This window comes from Diachasma alloeum, unplaced genomic scaffold (genome assembly GCF_001412515.2).
Source record: "Diachasma alloeum isolate Michigan unplaced genomic scaffold, Dall2.0 Dall_scaffold_00288, whole genome shotgun sequence".
NCBI classification, from domain to species: domain Eukaryota; kingdom Metazoa; phylum Arthropoda; class Insecta; order Hymenoptera; family Braconidae; genus Diachasma; species Diachasma alloeum.
The window spans coordinates 607,061-630,544 of NW_021680427.1; the positions used below are offsets into that span (position 1 = coordinate 607,061).

Consider the following 23,484-nt stretch of genomic DNA (forward strand, 5'->3'; position numbering starts at 1 on the left):
TGGCAAGGAAGGGGGAAATTGCAGGTTGAGAATTTGTTCACTAATTATACCGGTGATTTAGGCCTCAGCCAAGTCAATTCATTAACAATAATTTAGATGGACTGTTCAAAAATAAATAAACGAACTGTTGAAGTACGAGTTGAGTTTCAGCATCGATAATTGTCCTTGACAATTGTTTAATACTGTTCGTTGCACTAGTGAATTTACACGAAAGATTGAGGTGAATTTACCGGTGATGTAACACAAATTCAACCGATGAACTTCTAGAGATTGCAATTGGTGAATAATCAATTTTTTTTGTCAATTTATTGAATGTATTAATCCTTCAGAATTATTTACAGCGATAGTTACATTAATTTTGTTGGAAATTTAATACATCGTGTCTCTTGGTTGTACGCTCTAAATTTGAATTTTACATTTTTGGATCAAATCGTTAATTATCATGAGGTGTTCTGGCGTCGTTGAGACGAATAATCAATTGATTCGAAAAAAATCGATTTTTGGAAGTGTCAATTTTTTCGAATCCGTATGCAAAATCGATTGATTAATTTTAATTGGTGTCAATGAGTAGAGCTTTTAAAGTCTATATTCATGAAAAAATTCATGAAATTCGATTGATCCTTTATAAAATTTCGAGAAATAAAATGAAGAAAAAAGACTACACACAGAAACCATCTAAACATCGCATATTCGGATTTTTTTTAGACCATGTTTATTTCCTCTACCCCAAAAATTAGAAACTTAAATGTGAGCTATTACAAATCATCCATTCCGAAGCAAATGATATACAATTCAATCTCAAGTGACAGAGCAGATATAGATTTTTCATCGGAGGCTGTTTTGCGGCTGATTTTCGCTTTTTTGATCAATAACTTTGTCGTTAGAGTTTTTGTCCTCAAATAAGCCCTCCGAATTACCCTCATGAGTAGAGATGCCAAATGACCGTCATTTTTGTGATTGTGTCATGTGAGCAAAAAATGACGGTCTTGTGACGGTGATGTGACGTCCCGAACTTTCTAATGGCAAATGACGGTCACAAATTTTTTGTGACCGTCGCAAAGAATTTTTGACCGTCAAAAGAGTAAAATAGTAATTTCCGTTACCAAACCATATAGGTGCAAAATAAATAAACCGTCATAAATATATTGCTTTTTGTGACGGTCATATAATTTCTACATAATTGGCATCGTTTATTCGTTCAATTTATTATTGATTATCAATTACTGTTTATTATAAGGTTTTTATGGAAGACTCGAAATGTATGTGTACAACTGTACAATAGTTTTTTTTAATTATAAAATTATGAAACATGTACTTACATATATTTTTGTATACTCATGAGAGAATGATTACACTTTTCATCTTTGGAACAAAATAAACGAAGCCAAGAGTTCTAGATACTAAAGTAAGTAAATAAAGTCAATAGTTCTAGTTGATTAGAAAAAAAAATAGATGAACAAAAAAGTGTTTCATCTATATAGATGCAAAATGACCGTCATGGAAAAATTTTTTGTGACCGGATCGGCGGTCATTGGAGCCTCGACGCATTGACGGTTATGTGGCCGTCATTGACGCCTTCGCATCTCTACTCATGAGGATGAAATTTCATTTTGAGATACCCTGTATTCCGATTGTTTTATATGAGTTACGATTTGACGCGAATAATTGGGTCACGTGGTGAAGAGAGTCCTTGACAGCCTCACGATTTAGACAGGATTTCAAACAAGAGGTTTTCGTGAATTATTAACACATGTATAATACTAATAATAATCATAATAATAACAATAATTATTATTATTATTATTATTATTATCATTAATAATAATTACTATTATTATTAATTATTACTTATTAGTATTAGGGGAGGTTGGGGTAAAAACTTGAAATTTGGCACGAAGTTTCCTTTTTCCATCAGAATGCATTAGAAAACTGGCATTAGAAAGAGTTTGGTTTGGGGGGGGGGAGAGGAGAGGCATAAACTGCAAAAATGGAGAAAAATATTCGAGAGTGAAGAAAATTTATTATGCTCAAACCATTCGGAAGCATACCATCAATTTATTGATGGCGAAGAAAGCATCAAAACATCACTCAGTTACATGCTCACTATGATATGCTTGCTATCCCTGCTTGTTATTATTATTATTATTATTATTATTATTATTATTTCCGGATTTTTCCCCGGAGAAAAATCCCTGGAAAATTGTTCCCCTGGAAATTTTCCCCCCAAAAAAAAAGTTCCCCAGAAAAGTTCCAATGTTCTCTAGAAAAAAACGCATGTGAAATTTTCATGAAAAATATGAAGTCAGACATATTCGTAATATCCATTATTTTCTTGAAATCAACAATTTCTGAACATTATGAATAATTTACACACACCTTTTCGTTAAAATAAAATTCAATTCTAACAAGCCAAAATTATTTATTTTCAATGTAATCAGCAACATACAAAAAATTGAATGTCAATTTAAAATGTACATATTAATATTGGTCGGTGAACAGTGAATTGACTAAACAATTGCGAATGAAAAAAAAAGATTTTTGTCATTAATTTCTTCATGTTTTTGCTTCTAAGAGAAAGAAAAAGAAATTCAATTAGCGTTTTCGGAAGAAAAACTCCAAACAAAGTTCCGCATGAAAAAAATTCGTAAGGAAAATTAATCTCAATGAGAACAATTAGCGGAGAAAGGATTGGCGGGGAAAAAATTTGCGGGAATTCTTCAATGGGAAAAATTCACCGGGGAAAAATTGACGAGGAAAAAGGTCCGGGAATTTGTCAACGGGGGAAAACTCGGGCCACCAGTATTATTGCACTCTGCAGAGTGATCCTGAATACTTGATAACTATAAAGCAATGATGAATGGTTTATGGGGCTTGGTGACGGAGAACTGGGGCAATTGAATCAATTTTGAATCTCAGATTGTGATGGTCTGACGCTGATTGGGTTATTTTATTAATTTCAAGTCAGAGAAGATGAAGCATCTGCTGAATTCCCGGTATCGGAGTGGTACTTCTGATCCCCATGTGGCTCTGGCACGAGACGTTGCAATTGTCGGGGGAGTAATCCGGAATGACAATGATCAGATCGAACGAAAGATTCCGGATTTTAATATGAGGATGCTCAAACAGAAAGCCTGCCAGAGACGAATGGTGGAGATGTTGGAGGACGCGGAAATCCGGCATAGAGCGGTATGTACTGCATTATCGAGAGAAATGTTGAATTATTACGAGAATTCTTCCCATCCAAATTTCAGCCAATAGAATTCCACTATTCGACTCCTATTTTATATAGTCAACACAGTATTCAACTGATTATTTTTCCCAATCGGATTTTGACTAATCAGAGCGCAGTATTTGAGGCTAGCCGACAGCTTTATTTCGGATAATTTCTCCTAGCTTTGGAGATTTCGAAGTTCTCCATTTTTTTACCAGAATATTTCGCAGTAGCTCTTCATTTTTTCGGCTCATTGCAGATAGAATCTTATATTTGACAGTATATGGAAATCGGGTTATTCTATCAACATAATTCGTTCAAATCTTCCCGAATTCACCTCCTGATGTTGTCCACTGCACTCTGCTTGGCCAAAATCCGATTGGGAAAAATAATCCGACAAATACTCCTCGAGATTCCAAATTAATCGAGTATTTCCCTCAAGCTCCCCTGTAAACAAACCATCGTGTTAAGTTTTGCAGAAAAGCGCTCCGGATTTTTTGACCTGCACAACTTGACACCTTCATTTGTTTGCAATGAAGCTATCGGGAAATAGCCGATAATTTTGAAGCTATTGGGGTATTACTACTAATAATTTTTGATAATTCAGCTGGTATTTTTAAATGTTGATATACTATATATGAAAAACAAAAGATTTCCTGGTCGAATGAGCCCCTCATTGGAACTGATAGATGGATTTTGTCTCATTGTGCAATTCTCTTGGCCGAAATTTGGATGGAAAAATTCTCTTCCGAATACCACTCGAGCTTCAAAATTGATCAGGTATTGTCAAGTTTTTCAGAAAAAACTTGACTCCTTCCTTCCTTTCTTGGTTGGTTGTTTGCAACCAACCTACCAGGAAATCTCTGATAATTTTGAAGCTCGAGTGGTATTACATGCGAAAATTTGCAATAATATATTCTGTAGCACTGCCAAAATGACCATTATCTTCGATTAATTTCCTTGAACTTTTATACAAATTTCATCAACTTGGTTCCAACTTATCTGAATTCAATGGAGGAGTGGTTAAGTCTCTCCAATTTTCTCAGGATTGCTAATTATCTGGATAATTACTTTATCAACTTTAACGAACCATTCATTAACATTTTTACATTATTCCATCTGAACATTTACCACTTCACAATCTCATCAGGTATGGAAATAACCGACTCTTCAGTTACGAATATCGCGCAGAATATTTTTAAATAAAAAGTAAATTTGACAAATCAGCTGAATTTCGATGTCAGTTTTTAATAGATATCTTTGAATGTCATGTCAAATATATCAGTTTTCATGAGGATTTTTCCGCAGGAGGAAGTTAAAGTTGTAAATGAGATTCCATATGATTGTTTTGTTATCATCGTTATACGGGGGAAAAAGTTGAATAAAAAATATCTAGAAAATCGCAAATTTTACTATACGAAAAGTAATCGTGGAGTGAAATTATAATTCAATAGAAAAACTTTTTGTGAAGGAAATCTTACGATTTGTTCAATAAAAAAACATCTGTTAATTAAAAATTCTCCTCCCTGCACAGCAAAATCCCTCGAACTGGTAGGGTATTTCATGAGGATTTTTCCGTGGAAGGAAGTCAAAGTTATAAATGAGATTCCGATTGATTTTTTTGTCATCATTATCATGGAGGGAAAAGTTGAATAAGAACACGTATGAAAAAATCGTTTAGAAATTTTCTATACGGATTGCGTACAGGATTTCTATAGGATTTTCGTATATGATATTCGGATATTTCTATACGGATATTTTTATACAAATTATTTCTATACGATTTCTATAGGTTTGATCCTATACGATCCACTTCCCCATGTATAGAAACATTTCGTATGGAGTTGCAACATTTCTCTACATTTTTCTCTGGCGCGTTTAGACATCTTTCGTATGAAAATAAAAATTCATGAAAAAATTTATGTATAGAAATAATTTGTATAGAAATATCTGAATATCATATACGGAAATCCTATAGAATTTTTATACGCAATTCGTATAGAAAATTTCAATACGATTTTTTCATACGTGAAGTATCTAGAAAATCGCAGCAAATTTTACTATACACTGAGAAAAAAAATTTCTAAGAAATAGAAATTCTATGATTGATCCAAATCGTTCATCGATTGAATAGTCGCAAAAGAAAATGCTATTGTAAGACACAAATATCGATTTGAACTAAACCAAAATTGGATTGTATGAAATCGATTTTGTTATAGTATAGTATATTTTGTTTATTCTATCGAATTTAGAAAATACTTGTTTTTGCGACAAAATCGATTTCATACAATTCAATTTTGGTTTAGTTCAAACGCTTCGGATTTGGCGCAAATAATTTTTTTTTCACAATTGCAATGGAAAAATAATCAGTTCAAATGATGAAGAATTGCGTTTGTCGTAAACAAGAAACTGCGCTTCGCGAAAGTCTCGCATCAATGAGTATCCAACAATATGTTCCTCATAGGCCAAATGAATATTTTATTGCATCTATGAATTCTGCTTTCAATCGAACAGATATTCTTTTGCGGGATATCGTGACGCTGATAAATTGGATAATTATATGCTTTATTCGAAGAAGATATCTGATAATACAGACATTGCTTTGTATGTACTGAAAAGTAGATAGCAACAAAAAAAAAGTTTAGACAACTGATCTCATTCTTTTTCAATCGAAAACATTAAAATTAAATCGATATTTGTTTCTTACAATAGCATTTTCTTTTGCGACTATTCAATCGATGAACGATTTGGATCAATCATAGAATTTCTATTTCTTAGAAATTTTTTTTCTCAGTGTACGAAAGGTAATCATGGATCGAACCTGTAATTCAATTAAAAATATTTTCTGCGGAGAATATCTTACACTAACTGTGTGGCCCGGTTTCGTCCGTTCAGAATAAGGGAATTTGAATACCAGGATTTTTAAGAGTTCCTGGAATTGAAAAAAAACACCCCAATGTTTTTGACTGTTCTAGAACACCCGAAAATTTTCTCATTTTCTTTGCAAAATCCTCAAATTTTCTTGACTTTTCGCGGGTTCTAGAAAAGTTGAAAACATCGAGGTGTTTTTTTAATGGCAGGAATTTTCCAAAATCCCGGTGTTCAATTTTCTCTCATTCTGCTCGGGCGAAGCCGGGGTACACAACTAGTCAATCAGAATTTGAAATTGAATTGCTGAATTGAAACAAACTGAATTGAAACAAACAATTTTTTTTTAGAAAACCCGAGAATTCCTTCAAATTTTCTAGATTATTTTTCTCACTCGGATTTCAGCCAATCAGAGTGCAGTATTTGAGGTTGTCAAACAGTTTTATTTCAGACATTTTTAAAAAATTTCTGACGGAAATTCACTAGTAGCTTTTCAAATATTTCTCATCTTTCAACGCATTTCACGTTTAATATTCTGTGTGACAGATGAACAAAAAAGTGGGTTGTAAATGTATGGCTGTGTAAATGTATCCGGATGCTGTCCACTGCACTCTGCTTGACCGAAATCCGAGTGGAAAACTAATCCGTCAAATACCACTCGTGCTTCAAAATTAACGCGGCTCGAGCGTAGCTATATATATAGGGAAAAGCGGGGATTTTTTGAGACATCCCCACGCTCTTATGACTGAACCAAAAATATGATCCTTAGCTAGAAATGTACCTTATTTTATCCGACTGCGGCTGAAGTGGATCCTAGATCGTTTCTCAGTTGGAAAATGGGGTAAATCATAATACAAACCTGTGAGTTGGTTTGACAGCCAAAGCGCTGTGAACTTGTCTCCAATGGCGGGGGTTATGTGTTAAACCAGCTTGCATATTTACATTATAATTCGCATCATTTTTCAATAGAGAAAAACTTTCTTATCTATTTCAGCCGCAGCCAGGTAAAGTAAGCTACATTTCTAGCTAAGGATTATATTTTTTGGTTCAGTCGTAAGAGCGTGGGGATGTCTCAAAAAATCCCTGCTTTTCCCTATGTATATAGCTACGCTCGAGCCGCGTTAATCGGATATTTTCCTCAAGCTTCCCTGCCTAGGATCGAGTGTGTAAAATTTTGCACAAAAATTTTTAACCTGTAAAATTTGACACAATCGTTCCTAGGCAACGAAGCTATCGGAAAATATCCGATCATTTTGAAGCACTAGTGGTATTACAACTGAAAATTCAAGAGTTCTTTGTTACTCTCTGTGAAACCAAAGAATTTTCTCAAACTTTCTGTAAAACCCGAAAATATTCTCAAAGTGTAGAAATTTCAAAAATAATCTCGTAAACTCGAGAATATTCCAGAATTTTTCAGAAGTTTCTGCGGTGCATTCTAAACTATGCACCGTAGCGCAATAACTTACAGCCTAAAGCCGATCGGGGACCCTAAACTATGTAATGGTAAAAATACCATTGAAATCCACTCACGCATTTTTCGTGAATCGCAGTCAAAGAATGGACAACAGATTTATTATATTTAAGATAAGAAGATATATATTGTTTAATTATCTGTATACCCTGTCGGGTTTTTACATTTTATTCCCCTTCCAACCCCTTATCAACTAAAATGAAGTAAAGTAAATGGAACTTTGGTGGAAATCTTTCATTTTGTTCGCTAAAAAAACATCTACAAATGCAAAAATTATCCTCCCTACACAGTAAAATCTCCCGCACTAGTAGATATTTTTTTTCATTTTTTTCTGGCACCCAGGGGAAGGACATGAGGAGAGATTACGGATCAGAATATTCCGGAACCATTATTCTACGATTAAAAATATTACGCAATAATATTACGACCAAAATTATTATGGAATATGGAATAACAAGATATTATTGAACTGTAATATTACCGTACACAGAGAGATGACATCAAGGACAAAACCTGATTTACGCGATGGGAAATTACCCGAAAATTAAATTAATACAATAATAGCGCAACGCTGAATAAAGGGACACGAGGTCAGTTATCATCGATTACTCACCAAATGTATGAGTCGGTACTGTTACATTAATAAAAAAAATGAAATTTCTCAAAACATTCACATGGAATACCGAACATTCTTCAACAGAAGTCAGTTATAATCGAATGCTCGAGAAGAGTGCCTCGAAATAATTATAATTACGCAATAATAGCATACCATTGAACTGTCGAACTGTCCTGTAATAATAAGAATAATAATGATAATAATAATAATAAAATATTATAGTTATAAAACTGAAAAAATCAATTATTTGAAATAATAATAATTCTTTTCAGTAAAATATGATGATAGGTTTTTTTTTTAGATAAAAAAAACTATCATTTACCTTAAAAAAAATATATCATATTTTACTGAAAAGAATTATTATTATTTCAAATAATTGATTTTTCAGTTTTATAACTGTAATATTTTATTTTTATTATTATCATTATTATTCTTATTATTACAGGTATATATATATACTACTGTATATCGCCACCGTCCTTCTAACGGCAAATATTATTAAAAACTGTCAGAATTAGCTCGACAGTTCGTTCCATGATAAAATGAACAAAACGAATTATTCAATAATAACGCTGTCAACACTTAATAATTTCAATAATATCTATTGAAAAAGTCAAAAGTTGTGAATAGTGTTGAAAAAACGAATAAAGAGATAATTACACAGCAATATTACTTCCTGTAATGAAAAAGACCAATAATAATTGGACCCTGTAACAATTTAGATTGTTATATTATTTACCGTAATAATTTGGCGTGATATTTTTTACCGTAATATTCAGACCGGATACCTAGGACGGACGAAAGTGAACATTTATCATAATGCGTTTGGTAAAAAAAATCATTGAGCAATTATTCACGTTTATGGGATAATTTTTGATGGAATAAAAAAATTGTAAATTTTACAGTTTTGGTAGAAATTACCCTAACGTTTAGTAAATTTTCCCGAGTCAACAGAGCAAAATTCACCCTGGTGGAAAAAACTCCTTAAATCCTATTGGAAGAAAAAAGGGTAATTGGAAATAATGACGTTATTGCCGTTGACCCATTATTTCCAATTCAGGTTAGTAGCGCAATGCTGACACGTATGGAAAAATCCAATGAGAAAACCTAGCGAATTAGCTAGAAAATTCTATTGGGATTCTGGAGAAAGAAATTCAAAATCTATTGAATTTTCCGTATGAAATATGCAATAGAATCAGCGCAAAAAACTAATAGAATTCCAATAGAAATCCCATAGAAATCCGATAGATTTTCTCCAGAATTCTCAATAGAATTTTCTAGAGAATTCGCTAGGTTTTCCTATTGGATTTTTCCATACGTATCAGTATTACGCTACTAACCTGAATCGGAAATAATGGGTCAACGGCAATAATGTCATTATTTCCAATTATCCTTTTTCTTCCAATAGGATTTAAGGAGTTTTTTCCATCAGGGCACTATCCGTCTCCCACTTTTTGCTCCGATGTAGGATGAAAAAGATCTAGAAATGGATTAGGCTGCACGATTACTTGATTTGTTTGATGATTTTAGCGGTACATATTTATTGAGGTTTTTTATGTGGTTTTATTAATATTTAAAAAGGCCTGAAGAAATCGTTCGTCGCCGCAGAAAAATTCCTACACATGTGCGAATGATTACGCAATGTTGAGCAATTATTCACGCTCATGGGATAATTTTGGAGTTTTCAGTTGCGGCACAAATTACCCTGACGTTTAGTAAACTTTCCCGAGACAGTTGGGAAAAATTGAAATTAAAATTGAAATTTTTAATTTTAATAAAAATTCCGCAATATTCAGAAATAGGGAACTTGCGTGAAACTTAATTCTTTATAATTCTCCTATGCACCAATTCTTCATAAAATATTGACAGCTAAATGGCTAAAATTATGGAGAAATATTGTCTAGATGTTTCATGATAATTGATTGAAGATCAGTCGTTTTCGAGACCAATTTTTCGATCATGACATCATGAAGACTGTCAAGTAACCCTTGATTGGTCGAGTGTGGAGAGAGTGGGGAGTTGCCGTCATCCATTGGCCGAGGCGCACGTCAAGATTGGGTTAGGTTAGCCCGAGACATTTTGTGATTGGTCCAGCGTTCGACCGTCTATATGACGTCATTAGCGACTCCAAAAAATTTAAAATCTTCAACTTTTAGCGATTAATTATTAATTAATGAGCAATATTTCAAACGTTTGTGAATGATAAATGAATTCAGTAGCGAAGTGGTCAAACGGTTTGAGTCGATTTTGGCTATTGGCCAGTTTTCAATGAATATCTCGAAATCTAAGACAGATAGCAAAATTTTTCTAATAACTTTTTTAGTAGCACTCAATTCGCTCTACAAAAAAGGCTTGTTTGGTGAATGACTAAATTTAGAGTGGATGTGGGATGAAAATGTGGAGGGAGTTGTTGGGAAAATTACTGATGAGCCGGATTTAAAAACCACACTTTATTTTGTGGGATCGAACCACTTTGTCAATTAATTATTACACTCTTTGGTCTTAAATTGTTGAATGTCTAATTAAATTGATGATTGTCTCTTCACTTTCAATTCGTTGAGTCACTGAATTTATACTGAGTTAATTAACAGAGGTGATGTACTGAACAAAACGGTGATCTTACAAAGACCGGTGATGTACTTGATTACTAGTGAGCTAGGTGAGGTTCAAAGAGCTACTGTACTCGGTGAGGTGCGATATAAAACTTGTACAGGTGATTTGCCCGAGATAGACTTGTACGATGAGAGGCTAAGCCTAAACTGATTCGCGTGTGTTTCGGTGACTTATGACTGATGACCCGAAGGGTCCCGGAGATTTTCGAAGTAGGCCGATAGTCGACCAGAATGTTCTGGAATTTTAGTTGCGTTTCAAACAAGGCTATTATGAAAATTTTGCTATCTCCTTTAAATTCGGAAATATTTCTGGAAAACTCAACTAAAGACTAAATTGACTAAAAACGGTTGACCACTTCGCTACTGAATTATTCAGGTCCTAAACTTGAGATTGGAAAATTGAAAAAAATTTACGTAAGTTCCCTATGATTTACGTTCATGGAATAATTTTGCATGGAATAAATGGTAAATTTTACAGTGTTGGCACAAATGACTCTCACGTTTGGTGAATTATCCCGAATGAGCCGAGAAAAATGAACTATTCGTCTCGCACTTTTTGCCCCAATATAACGGACTTCACTCCACGATTACTTGACTCGTTTGGTAATTTTTCTCTGTGTAGGTTTCCATATTTTTTCAAGCACTGATTACGAGTTGAAACGAATCCCTGTGATTTCACTTTCTCATTATTGATAGACTAATTGTCTCCGCTCAAGCTTAAAATTCAGTTTTTATAATTATAATTGAAGGTAATCGAAGAATTGGAAGAAGAGAAACGTAAACACGAGCATGACACGGCCCAGGGTGACGACATAACATACGGCCTCGAGAAAGAGCGCACGAGATTGAAGAAGGAATTAGAACTCGAGAGACAGGAGAAGCAACGACTGGAGATGGAATTGAAGAAGGAGAGTTTAGCCCTAGAAATGGAGAAAAGTAGACAGAAACAAATTGTTCTCCTCCTCCTAGCAGAACGAAAAAAGATAATAATGAAGTACATCGAGGAGCGTAAACGTTCCGAGGATTTGGCGCAGATACTGAGTGAGGAAAAAGTGAGGATTGATTCGATGGCAGAGGGTCTGGAGGAGGAGAGCAAGAAGTCACTTCAGATGGAGGCAGAGTTGGAGAAACAGTTGGCTCAATTTGATATGGAGAGGCAGCAGTATCGACAGGCACTTTCGAAGGAGGAGAAGAAGTCGAAGGAGTTTGAGACAGAGTTGGAGAGAATGAAGGCAGAGTTGGAGTCGTGGAAGAGTGGGGCTGCGATACGTGGGGGTATCAGGGCTCCCTTGGGTGCAACACCACCTCCACCACCTGCTAAACCCGCCAATTTGGCAGCTATGCCCACCCTGAGACCTGCTGGGGTGGCGACACAAGCATGTTAGTGTTTTTTCTTTTATTTCGAAGGAATAATCTTGATGATTTGATCCGTTTCTTTTGATTAGTTCTGGACGTGCACAAAACACCTCAGGACTCTCTTCAATTATTTTTATTATTCGTTTCTTGCTTTCAAAGTCTTATTCTCCATTTGAAAAATTAGTTAAATTCCACGTGAGTAACAAACGTTGAAATTGTTTTTTTCGTTGTAATCCTTTTCAACATTGGCAGTTGAATATCAGAACTACCATTTGGCTCCAGATTACCGAACATTTGGCAATGATTGTGTTGTTTTAACTTTGAAGGTATAAATTTAATTTTTCCTCTTGAATCGTTGAGAGACATCTAAAGAATTTGAAAAAAAAATTGGCGAGTGTATTTCTTAAATTAGAAAGAATAATTGAAATCATTGGAGAGTTGTACCTTTTCTTATCGACAATTTATGAACAATTAATTTCCCACCCTAGAAATAATCTCTTCAAAATCGTGAAAACTTTATTCATGTTAAAAATTCTACCAGAAACCAACGAGTTTGACAAAAGTTTGAACAATTTACAGAATTTATTAGGACGAAGGGAATGTTTAAAAGAAGAAAGTTTTAGCAGAATCTATTTTGATTTTTTTATTGACGACCACAATTCATTTTACCTGATAAAACCTATAATCAATCTATTAATGTTTAAAATTCTCCTCTGATTCGCTTTGATTCATTTGATGATTTTAACCCAAAAAATGAATTTTTACAGTGAAAGGAGCACCTGTTCTAGGTACGGGAACCCCAATGGTCAGTAGTAAAGTTGTCCAACCCACAGCGACAGTAACCAGTGTACCAGTGAGTGGACCAAGTGAGTATCCATACTCATTTGAAATTCAATCAGCCGTTAAAAGACACGTGGATGAATGGGAACTGCATGAGCGAAATGAAAACGAGCATCCTCGATAACTTTGAAACTAATAAAGCAGAAGGAGTATGATTATACTTTCAATGCCATTCAATGGTCTCTTTAGAATTGCCTTTCATTTCATTTCATCTCGAGCAGAAACGTTAAACTTTCATGAAGACTTTTGGAATAAAGGAGACTTATCCGAGGAAATATCGGTGGGGCATTTGTGATGGTGATCAGAATTTTATGACCAAGTAAAAGGAGGAATTAAAAATCCCCATTCAGACGTGGACAAAAGCTACAGAAATAAAATATTGAAACTGTCCTTCGTGAACTAATTCCCAAGATAATTTCAGAATGAGGAGAAAGTTTGGGGATCTCATGGGTATTTTGTGGATTTTTGCAAAATAATTTTGTTTTTATTCAGTAGAGGACGATATATGAGTCATTTCTATCAGAATCAGAATTAAATAACATGACTTGAACATTTGGAATGTATGAACTCTTGACAAAAATTATAATTATTGATAAAAATGATTTTTTTTTGTCAAATATTGTGAAAAATTGTTTAGTGAGATCCTCGTGACATCTGCAATATCATTTCACAATTATCTGTAATAATCAATGAAGTCAATTAAATGTATAAACAAAGGTTGAAGAGTTTCGTGCAATTTCTCCTTGAGTTTATTTTCTAAATTCATCGGTTTTTATTTATTTTATTCTTGAAACCAAAGTGGAGGATGTTTCAAGAAGTTTTGAAATTTTTTTGACCAAGCTTTCAGATGTAGATGGTGAAAATACACGACACTATTGAAATTTTTGGGATGAAATTTCCAGTGAAATTTTTGGGAATTTTCATCAAGTGCATTCTTCCACTGAAATTTCAAGAAATTTCATCACTGAAAATTCCGTGTAATTTTTCAGTGAATATTTATGATTTGCTATTACAAAATTTGGGTTTCCATTAAATTTTTAGTCACATTACAAACTGAATAATTTTTTATCCACTTTTATCGAATTCAATGTCATTTTCCTGACAATTACTATTAAACTATCAATGAAATTTCAATTTTTCCAACAGCAAAAATATTAATGAACCTTCGAAATCACATTCTCCCAAGTATTTATTTATATTCCTTGCCCTCGCACTCATTTCTAATAATTAATTAAGTCAATGGCACCCTCAATCTTACGTTTAGGCAATGAAGCTCCTTCATAAATATGACTTCATCATTCATTTATATTTGGTTCATCTCCATTTCTTATCACTCCCTCCATTTATTTTTTCCAGCAACTGGTATCGCAAGATCAGTGACACCGCGTCAAGTAATGCGAGGTGTGACGTACGGTTCAGCTGTCGCTCCAGCCTCTATCACCCAGGCACCGTCTCCCCCAGTGACTGGCACTATCACAAATGACAGTGCACCACCAGTCACCTCATCACAAGGATCAGTACCCCCTGGGCCAGCAGTGCCAGCTAACATTATAACTGCTGGTCCTCAAAATGTTGGTGATACAAATACATCGGCCCCCGAGCCCCAGGTAATCCATCAACAATTTTCTACTCGATCCACGTTAATTTAAATGACTTCTGTTCATTTCTCCTCTGTTTTATAATCATCGTTGTTTATTTTTCGACTATGCAAAGGACACGTGACGTATTGGTTCGCCACGTTGCAAACATAATTGCATGTATCTATTCCTTATTCATTATTATCTGGCATCTGTATTCATGCACGGAAGAAAGTCTTCCAGATTTTGTTTTTCAAATGTACCTATAATGTCTCCAAAACTCGATGCAAATATTTTTCTTTTGCATTATTTCCATGTGATTAAATTTTTATTTTATGTAAAATCACTAGGATTACGTAATTTGAGGGAGTAAAGTCGGATATAAATATATTATTTCTTCTTTTTTAAAATTTATTGTTAATATACATAAGAGTACATATGATAATGTGTGAGACTAGAAGAAACGTGAAAAACGTCAAACTTCATCACCTTTTTTAAACTTTTACTTTGTTACGAGTTGAATTCAGTAGTGAATGTGTAAAACGTTACGAATGAATTTCTCACGGGACTAATTGGTGGATCATCTTGTTAATTAGTGGATTGAGAAGAAAATGTCGAGACATTTCCTCTAGAAACACTCGTCTCCACAATATTCTTATATGCAACAAAAACATCTTAATGAAATTTTCACGTTCCACAACTTCTCTATTAAATCAGCAAAATTCAATCGATAGACCATATATTTTAACTCCATATTTTGTCAGAAATGTTCTAGTCTTATTGTTCATTATAATATGGGAGACTAGAAGAGAACAAAACCTCAAACGTAATTTCCATTTTTTTAAGTTTTAGTTTCTTTCGAGTTGAATCCAGTAGTGAGTTTGTAAAACGTTGGAAATTAATTCACCATCTAATTTTTAATCATTTTGTTAATGAGGGAATTGAGAAAAAAATGTCGAGACTTTCCCCTTCGAAATCCTCGTCTCCAAAATATTTTTATACCCAACAAAAACATTTTAATTAAATTTTCACGTTCACAAATTCTCTATTAAATTAACAAAATTCAATCGATAGATCATTTATTTTCTAGTCTTATTGTTCATTATCATATTTGTACATAATTACACACATGATAATATGAGAGACTAGAAGAGACATAAAAAAACCTCGACCGTAATTTCCATTTTTTAAAGTTTTAGTTTCTTTCGAGTTGAATTCAGTAGTGAATTTGTAAAACGTTGTAAATTGATTTATAATCTGACTAATTGTTTGAACATCTTATTAACGAGTGGATTGAGAAGAAAATGTCGCGACTTTCTCCTTCGAAACCCTCGTCTCCAAAATATTCTTATATCCAACAAAAACGTAATACATTATTTATACGTTTCACAACTTCACTATTGAATCAACGAACCGCGATCGACAGATCGTCTATTTAAACTTGATATTATGTTAGAAATTTTCTAGTCTTATTGTTCATTATCCCTTAGCAACCAATGAGTACTTACGAACATTGTATTCTCCACGAATAATTTCCCTCAATTATTTCGTTGAAAGTTATTTTAGCAAATGCAGATTAACTCTGTTCATCACCATTGAACAGTCATCAATTACGTATTATTTAAGCTGATCATTACAACTGCACTCTCATTGGTAACTAGACCTAGCGAGAAGAAAATATTTTTGCACTGCTTTTCCGTTGGTATTTTTCTTTTTAATGAGACTGCAGTTGTAACCCCACTATTTATTCCTTATTATTTCTCTCATAAAACTTTTATTGAATCCAAAGATGCTTTCAATACTCTCCTCAAAACACTACAATTATAATGAAGAGCAAAATTACTCTAGAAGTGAAAAAAAAAAAACGAATTGTAGAAGACGTAGAATAATTCTCCTTTTCCAAAATCACCCTAAACAATTTGAATATACTTATTGTACATAAGACGTATTATTTAGTATGTATATCAAATTAATTCCTCAATTAAATATTCGTATGCAACTCACTTCCGTGCTTTATTTACACAACAATTTCCCTGCTTGACCTCATGTGCAAAGACACGAAAAAAAAAAAACAGTACAGGAGATGAGAAAAATCCATGAATATCCAAGGGAACACCTGTGCCTGTGGGATAGTCTCCTGTGCAAAGAGAAAACGCAAAAAAAATCGAGATATTATTTTCTGCTTCGTTGTATTCATTTCATTAATTATTTTTCTTTTAATCCACAATACCTTCGGCAAACAAATGGTTCTCATATCTGTGCTATGCATCCACGTACTCCACTTCTTCGAGAAACCCATCAAGTACACAAGAAATATAGAAAAGCAAAATTCGTTGGCTTTATTTGGTTTGGTTGACGGTTGTTACATGGGCTTGGTTATTGGACACAGCAAGACCTTCAATCTTTAATGAACAAAACAAAAAATGAAACAAATGTTGACTAATTGTGATGCACATTGTGGCTGTGGTGTGTTAATTCCCCAGACAACTGATAAACGAGTCGTTGCGAACGAGGGAAAGGGCACAGCACCAGCATCAGCATTAAAATCGTCATTTCATGGGGCAACAGTTGCTGGATGTGGTAAAAAACCACTGGTGCCACGTGGTATGCCACCACCAGTGCCACCGAATAAACCTGTTGTTCCACCGAAAAAGGAGGCTGCTTACATGAGACGTCCTGATCCCAATCAACCACTTCAAGATACTTTAAAAATTGGGAAACAGGGGACGTGTCAGAGTCAGGGGTTAACACAGACACAACAGCCAGCACAGCCATCATCACCCATTCCCACTCATCAACAGATCCCTGATGAGGTAAATTCATTATTCAAGGTTTCATGTCATTTTCCAGGGTTTTTGGTGAGAAACATTTTGGCTGGGGACGATTTATCATTCATTTGCAGGGGGGATTCAATTGAGTTTTTAGAAATTCAGTGGGTGGGATTGAAATTAATATTTACATTCAATTTGGGAGGGGAGAAGGGGAGGTGACGAAAGGAAGAGTTCTTTTTTTCTCATTTCGGTAGGGGGCATTCAAGTATTACGTAAGAGGGGCTGGGGGAGGGGTTCAGGATTCCTGTACGTATTATCAATATGAGGAATATTTGCAGGGAGAGGTTTTTTGTTATTTTGTTAGGAGAAGATGAGGAAAAAGGGCTTTCTTGAGTGACAAAATGATAGGATTTGACAAAGTGAGATCGCATTTTATTGTCTAAAAAAAACATTCAAATGAAAAAAAATCGTTGGATTTGACTCAGACGATTTCGAGTTGTTAATAATTAAACAATAAATTTTAATCATCCTCCCCTAAATATGCAATTATGTTTCATTAAAAAAATATCGAAACTTTTCTGTAGGAAATTTTCTGATCCATAAAACAAGTTTCTTGAAATCTATTCTGGAAGCCTTCGAGATGAATGAAAAATTCGCAAGTAAAAGTTTTTTCAATTTTGTTAAAAGAAGATGAAAAAAAAATTTTTTGAATGACCAAATGATAGGGTTTGAAAAAGTGAAATCTCATTTTAGAAATGAAATTAAACTGGAATTTCATTTATTTTAGACTTTTTTTTTATAGTTTGAAAAAATCACTTCTAAATGAAAAAATCGTTGGATTTATGTCCGCCGATCTCGAATTTTTGATGGATAAAACATAAACTTTAATTATTTCGCCTCTCAATATGCAATTATGTCGGTAAAAAAAGGTTTCATGAAAAAAATATCGGAAGACATTTTCTGCAGGAGATATTCTGATCCTTAAAACAAGTTTCTTAAAATCCTCCCTTGAAGCTCCTTGTATTCAAGATGGGTAGAAAAAATTGCGAGACATATTTTTTTTTATTTGGTTAAGAGAAGATGAGGGCAAGGATTTTTTTATGACCAAATGATGGTGGTTGAAAAAGTGAGATCTCATTTTACAGTCTGAAAAATACCTTCAGAATGAAAAAAAAACGGTTGGATTTGACTCAGCCGATCTCGAGCTGTTAATAGTTCATAAGTAAATTCTAATCATCTCTGTCCTAAATATTTTTTGACTATTGTTCAACTTTTAATAAATATTTCAGAATAGAAGGCAACCAGCACCATTTCTGTTATAACCTTTTCTGTAGAGCAACTTAACAGCTACCAAAAAGATTATTATGAAACTTTGGTCATCTCCCTTAGATTCGGAGGTATCCGTCGAAAACTCAGCGAAGAGCTAAGTCGACTTGAACCGTTTTACAGCATCGCTCTACTGAATTACCCCGATAAAAAAAGATTTCATAAAAAAATACCAGGCGATATTTTCTGTAGGAAATTTTCTGATCCATAAAAAAGTTCCTTGAAATCCTCTCCTGAAATCCGTTGTCTTCGAGATGGATGAAAAATTCGCAAGGATATAAAGATAGTTATCACCTAGGATCTAGTAGTCCCGAGTTAAATTGCGGAAATTGCGAATTCGATGTTGAAAGAAAGAAAATCACGTCAGATTGCGAGGAGATGAGGAGCATTAGGGGAAGATGATTGGGCTGGCGGTATAATTTCCTGCCTCACAAAACCGTATGATTTTATTCTATTGATTTTTGAGCGGATCCAAGCAATATTTCTCCTGAAAAAATTTCTCTCCGAAAATTTCGCACAGAAAATAACGGGCAACATGAAGCAAGGAATCGAAAAAGAAATCACTTCGATTTAAGGATATCCAAGTACTTTGGCTATATTTTCTCCCGTGAAATGCTTTTTCTAATTTTGTAGTCGAACATCAAATCTTTCATTTGAGCTCTATTTGATCCTAAGTTTCCGGCCGTTCCATTTCACAATGATTTTATTATTTAAATTTTGCAGGTCTGAATTTGAATCTCGATATTGAACGGTTAGAAAACATTTTAAAAATCTGAAAAAAAATTAGACGGTCTACATTTGAAGGAAGATTGATGAAATAACTTGGAACATGCAGTTTTTGTAAATTATGAGCTTTTTCTATAAATAATGTATAAACAATACATTTTCCATCATAAAAATCATTCGTTTGGGATCGCAACAAATTTATTCATATTCAGAATTTTACTAGAAATCGATTTCATACCTAAAAAAATAAGGTTTCTGAAAGTTTAAATAATTTCAATTATTTAGGGGAGAGTGGGGCAAAATAAAACAGCCGAAAAACGACTATTTGACTCAATTCAAGCAATAATATTTTTTTTTATTTACTTTTGTTTATTAATTTTCTGTTATTATTGGGAGTACTGATAAGAATAATAACTTTCTATTCTGTAGAAAAGAACATATGCGTAATACAGTTATTCTGTAGAAAAGAACATATAGTAAAAAAATTTTTTTTTTGCTTGAATTGCGTCAAACAGTCGTTTATCGACTGCATCATTTTGCTCTACTCTCCCCTATAGTCATCGGTATTTATAAGTATATCTATAAATATTTATGGCTATAGTAATACCTATGGAGTTAAATTATAGCCGAATGGATCGGTGACAGAAAAAGTTACATGGATTTTTCTTAAAGGGATTCTCAAAACGTAATACTTCAAAATATTATTCAGATTGTTGATCTGCAAAATTATGATTAGAGAAATTTTCCAAAAGCGCTGAGAAAAAAAGAGAATTTTTTCAGGAGAAATAGGGGAAGGTGGGCAAAATGGACACTTCCGTCATCTTTTAATATTCACAACTCAGGTGTAAGTAGAGAAATTGAGCTCAGTCTGGGCTTACTACACCGAGAAAGAAGTATACTCTTTCTTTAGAATTAGTATTCTTTAGAAAAAAAAATCCACTTAATGAGCAATTGAATAAGGTTTTAATATATGAAAAAAAAATTGTAATGTCTCTTCCCCAAACATCGAACTATCTTTTGATGTTGTAAAAATGAATGGTTTTTCCGCGAAAAGGATCATCAACCGCATTATGCAATCGGAAATTGGTCTGGCTTTCTAATTAAATAATATCCCATCTCCTCCGCATTTCCAAGATGAACGTCTGACGCTCGGTTGAATACAATGTCATTAAAATCACACAACTCGTCCGAGGTAGAGAACGATAGAATTATATTTTTCTTATTTAAGCATTTTAAACCAATGGGTTTACTCTGCTGAGGAATAGTAATCATAATGCAAAAGTGAAAGAATAATCGACCATTTATTACACTGAACATCAGTATCTCGTACATTAACTTGAATTTTTTTTAATGGAAAACTACTATGAGTTTTAAAAGTCGCGGGCTATTGGAATAAGATTTCTCATAGATTGAAGATCAATTATACATGTCCAAAAACGAATAATTAACGCAAAAAAAATTGATTGTTTATTGTTCTTTTGCTCCGTAGACGGTTAAAATGTTAAAAATAGTGCAGGGCTTTCAATATTTTAGCTACAGAGGTTTTTTTTCAACATGTTTGAAAGAATGTGTGCAATAACAATTACGAGATGGTTTTTTGAAATTCGACTTCAACACTGCCAATTTCATTTATTAAATAAAAAATTTCACCATTCATGTAAAATAGTCCGAAAAATGTTTCTGAAAGAATCGAATATTTTACATGAATGACGCAAATTTTTATATTAAATAAAACGAAATTAGCTGTGTAGGAGCCGAATTTCAAAAAACTAATTCGTAAAAAAAACCTTTGTAACTCAAACATTGGAGACCCTGGACTAGTTTATTGCAAATGAGCAATAAACAAATAATTTTTTCGCACTAATTATTCGTTTTTAGATACATACTAGGGATCTACGCTCCCTGCTTGCTCCGCTCGCCAACCCCCATATGACCACCATGATCCTTATTCTGACTCTTGGTACTCTCAATCTGACCTTCTGGACCTTTCATTTCTGACCTTCAATTCCGGAGTTTTAATTTCGAATATTAAATTTTCATCACCAGAAGTTGATTCGGATTTTTATAACATAGAGAGATGTATAGAGTGCCTTATTTTGACCCTTGGGACCCTTATTTTCTGACACCCATAACCCTTATTTGGAGCCTTAATCTGATCCTTGCGACGTTCAATTAGACCCTTGTTACGCTTATTTGGACCCTTAATCTGACCCTTGTTTTCACTCTCGTAACCCTTATATTTTGACACTTGTAATCTTTATGTTGATCCTCATGACCCTTATTCTGATCCTCATAAGCCTTATTTTGACCCTCATCACCCTTATTCTAATGACCTTATTGTGCTCTGATCCTTCAGACCCTTATCTAGACCTTAATCTCTGACCTTTCTTACCCTTATGTGGACCTTTAATCTGACCCTTGTGACGCTCAATCAAACCCTGACCCTCGTTACCCTTATTTTGGCCCTCGTCACCCTTATTCCCATGATCTTTTTTATTCTAACCCTTCAGACCCTTATCTAGGCCTCAATATCTGACCTTACTTACCCTTATTTGAATCCTTAATTTGACTCTTGTGACGCTCAATCAAACCCTGACCCTCGCATCCCTTATTTTAACCCTCGTGACCCTTATTCTGATCCTCATGAGCCTTATTTTGACTCTCGTCACCCTTATACTCATGACCTTTTTTTACTCTGAGCCTTCAGATCCTTATTTAAACCTTAATCTCTGACCTTTCGTACCCTTTTTTGGACCCTTAATCTGACCCTTGCAAAGCTCAATCAAACCCTGACCCTCGCGACCCTTATTCTGATCCTCATGACCTTTTTTCACTCTGAACCTTGCGATCCTTTTTTAGACCTTTAATTTCTGACCTTTCTTATCCTTATTTGGACCCTTAATCTGACCCTTATGACGCGCAATCAAACCCTCGTGACCCTTGCGACCCTTATTTTGACCCTCGTGACCCTTATTCTCATCCTCATGAGCCTTATTTTGACCCTCGTTACCCTTATTCTAACCCTCATGACCCTTATGGCCCTTAATTTTAAAGTCTTAATTTCCAGTACCAAATTTTCATCACCAGAAGTTGATTTGGATTTTTATAATATAGAGAGAAATCGATGTTCAATGCATGAGACAGCTCATTCCGATCGCCCGCGACTTTTAAAATTCATAGTAGTCTCTCCTTAAGAATAAATCAGTAGCCCTCATTGCTCTTATGTTGAGCACTGAGGAAGGCTTTCACATCGAAGTAAAATTATCTCCAGTTGAAATTTTTCTCTCCCCTCGATCCCCGTAAACTCAATTAATCTTGTAAACATTTTCCAGACAAAACCACGCTGATCCGCTGTCGAATCACCATGATCTCTGGATAGAACGTGAATAACCCTGGATTCCGTAACAAAAATGTTAACAATCCAGTCATTCACTCCATAGCACATGCACTTAATTCGTTGATTAATTGTACATTTTCAATCTGTTCGATACAGATTACATAAAAGAGAGAATTTACGTTCGCTATCATCACTGCCGCCTCACTACATAGATGGATGATCAATATTGTGGAATTTATATTGTGAAAATGATTGAAGGTGGAAGAATTTTCAAAGAACGTAGCACTGATTGCTCGTTGATCGTAACATTAATACTCGAAAAACTACTTTGAACATGATTGATGCGAATTTAAGGATAAAACGAATAAAGAATGATGAATTTAGGAATCAAATTAGGGGAGGAATTTCACTCAGCTCCTCAACATTTGCTTGTAGATGTCATTGAATTCATTAATCGTTAAAGTAATTGTAAAATGATGGTGAGGATGTCATGGGGATCTCACAATATGTTGGATTTTTTTTCATTGAGTACATTAAATAGATTGAGAAAAAACATGAAGGAATGTTCCCGAACTAATTTCTTGAGTTGAATACATGATCCCTTTTTTGGTTGTCAACAACATTTACACTTGAATTCTTTGAATTTTCGTCATTAGAAAATCTGAATTTGTTGAAAAATCAATGGAACTGGGAATTTCAGTTCAATTATTCAATCGAATTGGGAAAATTCAGAAATATATCCTTAAATTTTTTTGGTAATTCTTCACTTATTT

The 23,484-nt window shown here is 34.1% G+C and overlaps 1 protein-coding gene across 1 annotated transcript in view; it reads left to right on the forward strand.

The window, feature by feature from the left end:
* Positions 1-23,306, forward strand: part of LOC107038828 (uncharacterized protein CG10915) — a 28,424-nt gene extending 5,118 nt beyond the window's left edge. The window contains exons 3-8 of the mRNA XM_015258127.1: positions 2,962-3,186; positions 11,528-12,158; positions 12,902-13,000; positions 14,331-14,581; positions 17,035-17,364; positions 22,707-23,306. Of these exons, the coding sequence (XP_015113613.1) occupies positions 2,962-3,186; positions 11,528-12,158; positions 12,902-13,000; positions 14,331-14,581; positions 17,035-17,364; positions 22,707-22,721 (1,551 nt within the window). The 3' untranslated portion in view covers positions 22,722-23,306. The remainder of the gene's footprint in view (positions 1-2,961; positions 3,187-11,527; positions 12,159-12,901; positions 13,001-14,330; positions 14,582-17,034; positions 17,365-22,706) is intronic.
* The last annotated feature ends 178 nt before the right edge of the window (positions 23,307-23,484 follow it).